The 9,621-nt window shown below is 41.5% G+C and overlaps 1 protein-coding gene across 1 annotated transcript in view; it reads right to left on the bottom strand.

Moving 5' to 3' along the window:
• Window positions 1–9,621, bottom strand: part of LOC102215143 (receptor-type tyrosine-protein phosphatase gamma-like) — a 146,095-nt gene that overhangs the window by 69,457 nt on the left and 67,017 nt on the right. The window contains exon 9 of the mRNA XM_013915622.1: window positions 1,413–1,597. Within this exon, the coding sequence (XP_013771076.1) occupies window positions 1,413–1,597 (185 nt within the window). The remainder of the gene's footprint in view (window positions 1–1,412; window positions 1,598–9,621) is intronic.

Below are 9,621 nucleotides of genomic sequence, written 5' to 3'. Positions count from 1 at the left end.
TAGTATTTGTGCCATATTGTGGTATTTGTGCAGAAACATAGAATGTCTGCAAAATCATAGTATTTGTCCTAAAACACAGTATTTTTCCCAAATTGTAGTATTTGTGCAAAAACATTGTACGTCTGCAAAATCATAGTATATCTGCTATGTTATACTATTACTACTAAGTCATAGTATTTCTGCTTTGTTATAGTATTTGTGCTAAAATGTAGTATTTCTGCCAAATCATAGTATTACTGCTATTTCATAGTATTTGAGAAAAATTACAGTATTTCTGCTAATACATAGCAGGAATAAAATGATTTAGCAGAAATACTATCTTATAATACTTTTACTCAATTAAAGTATTTGTGCCAAAGTTTAGTATTTCTGCCAAATCATGGTATTTCTGCTAAATCTTAGTAATTCTGCTCAATGACTGAATTTCTGCTATGTTGTAGTATTTTTGCTAGATTATAGTATTTCTGCTAAGTCAAAGTATTCCATGTAAATCATAAATCACAAATAATGTCTCAAATGCTACGATTTGGCAGGAAAAATATTATTTAGTATAAATACTATGTTTTAGCACAAATACTATGATTTATCACAAATGCTATGATTTGGTACAAATACTGTGATTTGGCACAAACACTGTGATTTACCAGAAATACTGTGATTTGGAAGAAATACTATGTTTTACTAAATTACTATGTTCAAACTTTAAAAAATTCTGCTCTTTTTGCTAATGTGTGCTATGACTTTTGGTGCTCATAACTTCTATACTTTTTGAGATATTGAATTTTATATGCAATTTTTTTGCCCATTGAGATGAATGGAACACATTGTCAGTGTGGTCATTGATTTTAGTTGCCGGGTCAAGCTGTGTTTTAGCTCAGTGAGATGAGCATCCGTTCTCGGAGCGGGAGGCCTGGGTTCAAATCCTGCTAATGGCAACAATATTTCAGTTCACAGTTACACTTTTTAAACTCTTTTCAACACAAATTTCAGCTTCTTCACCCCTTTTCAAAAGAATTTTCAGTTTTTTCACCCCTGAAACTTTTCATCTTTTTCAGCTATTTTCAGCAAACAGCTTCAGCGTTACAGCATCCATGGGGCAGGGATAGCTCCGTAGGTAGAGTGGTGGCCCCATGATCAGAAGGTCGGGGGTTCGACTCCACTGAACGGCTACCCTGAGGTACCCCTGAGCTAGGTACCGTCCCTACACACTGCTCCCCGGGCGCTGCACTGGTGGCTGCCCATTGCTTCACTGGGTGAAGGGGTTAAATGCAGAGGAACTATTTCCCTATGGGGACTAACACGCACACTTTACACTTTACACAGCATTTTTGCAGGAAATGCAAATTTTTCTAGTTAAAACTTAGCATCCACCTATAATGTGGCTCCAACCCTGCAGTCCCTCAAAGACTCACCAGTTTGTGTTTGGCATCCGTTAGGTGGGTCTCTTCATAGCTGTCATCATGGGCCGTCCAGCTGTAAGATACCAGGAAATGCTGGATGGGTGAGTGGTAGGTGACCTCCGGATGAGCCCAACGCACCACCAAAGCACTGCCATTGACATGCTGCACCTTCATGTTTATGGGAGCACTACTGCAGACTGGGAGGAGGATGGAAGCAGGGTCAATGAAAGTCACAAGTGAAGTTGTGGATATGTGCAGAAAGAGCAAGAGGGAAGGCGTTAAAATGCAAAATATAGTCGCCGGAAAAAGAAAGGTATGCAAGAGGGAAATGAGGAAGGGTAGGTAGGAATAAACAAAGCAATGCAATCAGATGGAAAAAACAACAATATTTATGAAAGGATGATGAATAATGAAGAATATGTTAGTACAAAGAAGAGGAGTGATAGGAAAGAAGAAAGAACGGAGATTAAAACAATGAGAAAATGAAAAGGAAAATTACATTTAAGAAAAATTAAAAGCAAAATGGAAGGAAATGGAGAAATTATAGAAATAAACATAAGAATAGAGATGAAGAAAGGTATGAGGAAAATAAAGAAAAGAGTGGAGAAAGAAGTAAAGAGGAAATGGGAAATTAAGACAAGTTACAGGAACAGATTATAAAAAGGAGAGTGAAGAAGGAAGTGAACGTAGAAGAATGGGCATGAGAAAGAAAAAGGATAGGGAAGATATAAAAATATGTAATGTAAAGGGAGAATGAAGGAGGCAGATAATGATTAAAGACAGAGAGAGAGAGAGAGAGAGAGAGAGATCATTTAATGACTGAATACATTGGCTCAGCTTGTCTTTCAGATACACTCGAGAGGGAGGAAGAGCAACATAAATAAATGACAGGACTATAAAGTCAAATGCACAAATAAATGCTTTACAGGTATTGTAGCTGTAGATTCACATGGCAGCATCTGACCAATCACAAATATGGACAGGTCTACTGATCATTTTTTCAACAGTACATGGTTCTGGGTCTTTTTCACCCAGCATATTGAATTTCATGTTTTTTGTATTATTATGTTCTAATTTGTTTAGTCTTCAGTTAGTTCTGTTGATACTGAGTTCAGTTCCTCTATTTAGTTCTTGTCTAATTTCCTTCCATGTCTGTTGGTTTTGGTGTCGTGTCTTCAGTGTGCAACTCAGGTCCCCTGTGTCTAAGTCTCCCTTCCCCTTTGTGTGTCTCAGTGGTGTCTTTGTCCTGTGTCCTGTCTCCTCTTGGTTCCCCTTGTGTCATCTGTTATGTGTTTTCTCCCTAGCTGTCATGTTGTGTGTATTAGTTTCTTAGTTATGTCCGTGCTCCATCTACGTTTTCTATGTCCCTGATGTTATGTCAAGCCCGTGTATCTCTGTGCTTAATGTTTTACAACAGTGTCGAGTCCTTTGTCATGTTGTCTGTATTGTCTTTTTGTCTCCTGTGTCAGGGTCTAGTTCTCTCGTTTCCCTGTGTTTTGTGTTTTAGTTTTCCCAGTTTAGTCAATCAGTCTAGTCTAAGTTCACATTTTGCCTTTTATTTATGTTAACATTATCATTTAAACAGGCAATACCTCTATACTAGCAAAATAAGAGATAAAGGGTTGCCACTTGTGAAAAAATTTGGCTGTGCAACCTCTCAACGTATATTTAATTTTTTCAAGTTTTAAAAAAAACATGACATCTTTAAGTCAAAGGAGCTTGCAAAGACTGAGAACCTTCACAGACACATGACATCTTTAAGCCACCGGGAAATAGTAGGATACTTAACAGACTTCCAACGCAACAATATTAGACGTCTCGCTAATAGGGATGTGAAGGCAATAATATCCTTTTGTGTGGAATCAAGTGTAAGTGAGCGAACAGGAATCCCAAATACAGCAATCAGAGGACAAGGATGAAGAGTTACCCCAAGAACAGTTGACATAATAGCAAAATACCCTGTCCAGAAACCTTGTAGCTCAGGACACAGAAAAAACATCTGGCTAAGGTGGCAAGGAGAACCATGGCATTTATCACATTTATTTTCCACTTCTGGATACAATTCAGAAAGTCTAGAATTAGAGAAATGCACCCTGTGTATAACCTTAAATTGAATAAGTCCAAGACAAGCACAGGAGGTGGAAGATCGTACTCTCGCTATAGCCTGTTTCCAAGACTCCTCATGTATTTGAATTCCTAGTTCTCCTTCCCGTGTACACTTAAGCTTAACATTAGAGTGGTTACTAAAAGACAGAATAGCATCATAGAGTTTCGAAAAGGTTCCTCTGTGATGAGGAATAAATGATAATATTTAATGTTTTGAACCAAAATTCTTATTAATTGAAAGCTTATATATATTGCTGATTTAAGTGTTTCCTTATTTTTTCTTTTCAGCAGTACATTTGCCAAACATGATGATAAACTTGGATAGTCTGGAAAAGCACGTTTATATTTGATTTTGGTTTTTTCATTGATTGGGCGAGGTCACTTAGGAATGTTTTGCAGCCAGTGTTTATTCACCATCTACAACCAGGCAGCTGTTGAAGTGACTTAAACTTTTTGTCAAAGGCGAGACATGTGAACTCCAGGTTGTCACCGTTTTATTCCTTAGTTATATTTTGGAAGGACAACTCAAACCAGACCCAGCAGAAACTTATTGGCCAGTCTCTCAGAATCAAAAGCAACTCCAACATTTCCTAGGTTTCCCAAACTTCTACTGTAGCTTCATCAGGGATTTCAGTAAGAACGCCCTGCTTTTAACCCAACTCACCTCCACTAAAATCTCCTACCAGTTGAACCCCTCTGCCCGACTGCCTTTGACCATCTAAAACAACATTTTGCCGCAGCTCCCATTCTATCTCAACCTGATCTTTCCTGCCAGTTCATCATGGAAGTGGATGCCTCTAACTCCAGCATGGGAGTTGTACTCTCTTGGCAGCAAGAAAGTAAAATGCATTCTTGTCTTTTATCGTCATCTTACCCCTGCAGAGCGCAACTATGATGTAGGAGACCAAGAGTTGCTGCCATCAAGATCGCTCTTGAAGGGTGGAGGCACTGGCTGGAGGGGGTGGTCCCTTCATCAGACAGGTCACAAAAACCTGGCCTAGCTCCAGTCAGCTAACCGGTTCAATGCCTAACAAGTCAGATGGGCCCTATTTTTCATACTGTTTAGGAATATCAAACCAGACACACTCCAGGAAATTCTCCACCTCTGCCAGCAGAATCAGTCTTCCTCTTTTCCTCATTTATCATTGGCGTCCTCACATGGGTGATTGAATCTGCCATCCACAAGCTTAACAGACCGAACCAGACCCCATGAAAAATCTACAGGGTTGCCTCTATATCCCTTCTGCTGTCTGGGCACACACCACCAAATTCACCTGCCAGCCTGTAATCAACTGTGTTATAACCTTCATTCAACGTTTGTTCCAGTGACCTGCCTTGATTAACAATGTCCACGAATACGTCTCTGCAGTCTCTGTCTGTGCACAAGAAGAGTCTTCCAGCTCTCCTTATGCAAGTTTGTTCAGACCTTCCCCAACTCTTTGTCACCCTTGGTCCCAGATTGCACTTGATTTTGTCACTGGTTTTCCACCCTCTTCTGGCAATATGGTAATACTTAACATAAAAGATCAATTTCCCAAAGCTGTTCATCTCATTGCCCTGTCAAAAGTTCTCTCATGTCAGTTTGTCCTCCCTTGGATACCAACCACAGGTTTTACCATCTGTTGAAGGTGAGCTTTTTCCCCCTGAATCCCTGGAGCCTAGTGTTAGGAAATAAAATATATAATCTGAATGCTGATTAGTGTGTTTTATGAGAGGCCCAGACTTCAGTGTAAAACTAGGTTGTAGGCTGACAGGAAACTGCATGCTTTTGCAGAAGCATGGTAATTGCAGAAGAAAGTGAAACCAACTAGGCTGTTTGATTGAAACTTAAAGTGTGGTGTGACGTAGAGAGCAAGTATATAAATAACTAGGCTTCCGTTTGTGCTTCAGACCTGAAACCATTGTTTTTCTTGTGACATTACCAATAAGTCTGATGTGTCACATGGCCCTCTTCCTATTGAAAAAACAAAAGTTGTATCCAAGATGGCCGACTTCTAAATGGCCACCATGGTCACCACCCATCTTGAGGATTTGCCCCCTCACATATACTAATGTGCCACAAACAGGACTTTAATATCACCAACCATTCCCATGTTATTACGGTGTATCTATATAAATGGCCCACCCTGTATAACACTTTACTCATTTTTCTTAAAAGAAACATGTTATATTACTTTCTCGTTACTCCATAAACCAGCCATCTCCAAACCGTTTGCACAAACTTGGGAGCAGAATATCTCTGTATGCTGAAGCATTAATAATTCATTTTAGTCGAACAAATGAGCTGAGCTGAACTCCTGAAAAACACCCCCACATCATACTGCAGTCAGACAAGTATCGTTCTCCTGGAAACCCAAACTCATGCACCAGATTGCAAGACAGAGAAGCGCGATTCGTCACTCCAGAGAACATGTCTCCAGTGGGAGGTAGTGAGGTGGTGTTCCACTCCTGAGTTCTACAGTTTATCCTTCAGAACTGTGGGAAGAATGGTGTTAAAGGAGACTGGAGAAATCAAAGAACATGATTCTCACAGTGCTGCCAGCGGTCTCTAGGTAAGAGAGGGAACGATATAGGAGGTGAATGACGGCACCATGCGCTCCGATGCCAGGCTGGTAGGCAAACTGAAGTGGGTCCAGTGATGAGCTCACCAGGGGGCGAAGCTGTGCCAGGACAAGCCACTCCAAGGTCTTCATCAGATGGGATGTCAGAGCCATCAGCCTGTAGCTGTTGATGTCCTTGGGATGTGGAGTCTTTGGCACTGGTACAACACGAGATGTGCTCCATCGCCCCACCCAGCTGATCTGCACAGGACCTGACAACCCTTGAGCTGATGCCATTTGGGCCCGCTGCCTTCTTGGCTTTAATCCTCTTCAGTTCCTTCCTAACCCGTATGGTTGAGAGAGAAAGGCTGGATCCATCTGGATGTGTACTGGGTGATGTGGTTGGGGGTGGGGAGTAGTGAGCAGGGTGAGTGGAGGAGGTGTGAAGTGGCTGAGGTGTCAGGAACCACAGTGGCAGTTTACAGAGAGTACAGTGAGCACGAGAGTCCATACAAAGAATCCACATGCTGTGAGTGTGTAGATATTCCCGAATCTACCTAACACAGCTCATCAGAGTAACTCTAGAAAATAAGAGAGTTCAGCTCACTGCCCTATTATATTGTCCGTGACACTACCAGTATAAATGTTTATATCATATAAAAGTGTCATATTGGGACATCATCGGTATAGGAATGCCATGCATTTACGTTCCCACAACTACAAGCCAAGCCTAGTTACATCTGAGTGCAAGAGTTGTGTGTCAACCTCCAATGATTTATGTCCACATGTACACACTTCGAGTGTGGCACTAGTAGTTGGGGATGTACAACACAAAAGTATACAAATGAATCAACCGAGCATCACTATCTGCTCTCCCTGTGAGAGGAAAATGCTTAAAGTAAGTGGTTCAAAACCCAACTCACAATATCCCAGCTTAAAGTCTTAAGCAATGCTGTTATATTTAAGTTAAAGTGTATAGGGAAAACACTACTTCGGCTACTGTCACAACTATTGCAGAATAATGCCGTTGCTACTGCTGTCACCTTGTTTGAACTGGGGTGTTTGGGAGTTTGCCCAAGCAGTCTGCATGTATTTTGTGGATTTGGAGAAGACATTTGACTGTGTCTCTCAGGCTACGTCCACACTAATGCGTTTTCGTTTGAAAACACATCGTTTTCTCTCAGTTTTGGCCTCCTGTCCACACTGAGACGACGTTTTTGCTCAAGGAAAATGCAGTGTTTTGAAAACACTCTCGAAAGCGCATACATTTCAGAACTGAGCTGTCCCATCGCAGTGTGGACACTTGAAAATGCAGACTTTCAAAAATGATGATTGCATTTTAGTTACGTGATGCAGTCATGTGACCAATTAAACAAAGATAGCGGATGACATTATACAGGAGTTGTTTTCTCTGCTCTCAATTTTGAAAGCCCTATTAAAGATTAATATCAGTTTGTACATGCTCCAGATTATTTAATTCTTACTTGCTTTGGCAACTTTTTACTTTTGTGTAGGGCTGGGCCATATACCGTTCACGGTAATACCGGTACAATGTTAGGCAACGATAAGAAAATGAAATATCACGATAGAATATGGGTAAAACGCGAATGCGCAGTGCCTTTGTTTTCATATGCACACGGCCGAAAAAGCACGGCGGCAACGGAGAACGAGAAGGGGGAAAGCGGATTGTTGAGTGAAACGGATGAACCAGAATTAGTTTTTAAAAATGGTGCAACTTCACTGGTTGGTGTTTGTCCGTCAGATACACAGCAAAGCACAGTTTTTTGTAGAACATGCAAGCGGGCCGTCGTTATTGCTGTATTTGTCATTATTATTAACAATTAATAAACTCTGGCTCCCTTTCTTACAGTTTGCCTTTTAACCTGTCTTTGTGCTCGTAAATCTGGGAGTAATCTGGGTCCAAAACTCCATCCTCTTCAGATCCCCTTCAGGTCCCAAAGTCAAACAAACACTGCAGCATCACTGAGAGTTAAAAACTGTCTAAATTATTTCATCTTTAATAAAACGATCAGCATTGGTACTTTACCAGGTGTAACTATGAAGTTTAACATCCAGGCATCCATGAAAAAAATGTATTAGCGAGGCCGCGATATGGCAGCCTTGCTTCTATCAGTCTGCCCTAGGGCAGCTGTGGCTACAACTGTAGCTGCTTCCACCAGTGTATGAATGTGAGAGTGAATGAATAGTGGTATTGTAAAGCGCTATATAAATCCATCCATCCATCCATTCGCTTCCGCTTATCCTTTTCAGGGTCGCGGGGGGCGCTGGAGCCTATCCCAGCTGTCATAGGGCGAAAGGCGGGGTACACCCTGGACAGGTCGCCAGTCTGTCGCAGGGCCAACACACAGGGACAGACAACCATTCATACTCACATTCACTCACACATTCACACCTAGTGGCAATTTGGATTATCCAATTAACCTATCCCCACAAGCCCGCATGTCTTTGGATGGTGGGAGGAAGCCGGAGTACCCGGAGAGAACCCACGCAAACACGGGGAGAACATGCAAACTCCACACAGAAAGACCCTGGCCTGATGGTGGAATTGAACTCAGGACCTTCTTGCTGTGAGGCAACAGTGCTAACCACCGTGCCACCGTGCTGCCCTTGAGATAATCCATCCACAATACCAGATTAGTCATTAATATACTGCAACAACATGGGAATAGAGCAGCTGTGTTAGAATACAGCATTAATGAATCAATGGTACAGAAGTGGAGGAGTGGATATTATACATGGTTGTGCTCAGGATATGTCAGCCCATTTCTACTGGAAATGCCTTTGGGGGGGTTTTTGCGCTAGTAAAGTTGTGGAGTTGTATTTTGTCTCGCAGAAATTCGTCAGTTATATCGTTATCGCAATTTTTCAAATATATATCGTGATATATATTTTTGGCCATATCGCCCTGCTCTACTTTTGTGTTACTCGCAGCAACAACTCCACCTCATTGTTAGTCCATTTAAAAAAACTCAGTGCTTTTCCTCGAGCTTTTGCTGCGACATTTCAACGAGCCGGAAAGTAAATAAGCGGCAGACAGAAATGAGGCAGGCCGAATCTTATTCCGCTTCACGCGTGCGCAGTACTGGAATGTAAGCATTCTCAGACATTTCAATGTGGAAGCACAACTCTGTGAAAACGACTGAAAACACTAGTGTGGATGTGGAGCGTTTTCAGGACATGGACGTAGTTTCAGGGTGTTCTTTGAGAGATGCTTCAGGAATATGGGGTGTTAAGAAACAGCTTACACTGACATCCATCTTGATCACAGCGGGACTCGCCGCCCAGTGGGCCGATGGTGATTTTTCATTTTTATGGGCCGAAGTTTTTTTTTGTTTGTTTTCGTTTGTCTTGTTTTGGCTTTCGGTAACAGTATAAACAATGAAAGGTGGTAAGTTGGTCAATTGGTCATGATGGACTCTGGGCTGGACCAATTACAATAACTCCCTATTGAGTTGAAAAGGAACACAAATGGTCCCGTACTTCAGCTAGAATGAAAAAAAAGACACAAAGCTGGAGTTATTCTGTCTTTACGCTGCACAGCTGCCTCTTCTTCT

The sequence above is a fragment of the Pundamilia nyererei genome, unplaced genomic scaffold, assembly GCF_000239375.1.
Source record: "Pundamilia nyererei isolate P.nyererei 1_Seehausen unplaced genomic scaffold, PunNye1.0 scaffold00333, whole genome shotgun sequence".
Lineage (NCBI taxonomy): Eukaryota > Metazoa > Chordata > Actinopteri > Cichliformes > Cichlidae > Pundamilia > Pundamilia nyererei.
Note: the sequence above shows the minus strand (reverse complement) of the source record. Positions and strands in the feature narration are given on the sequence as shown.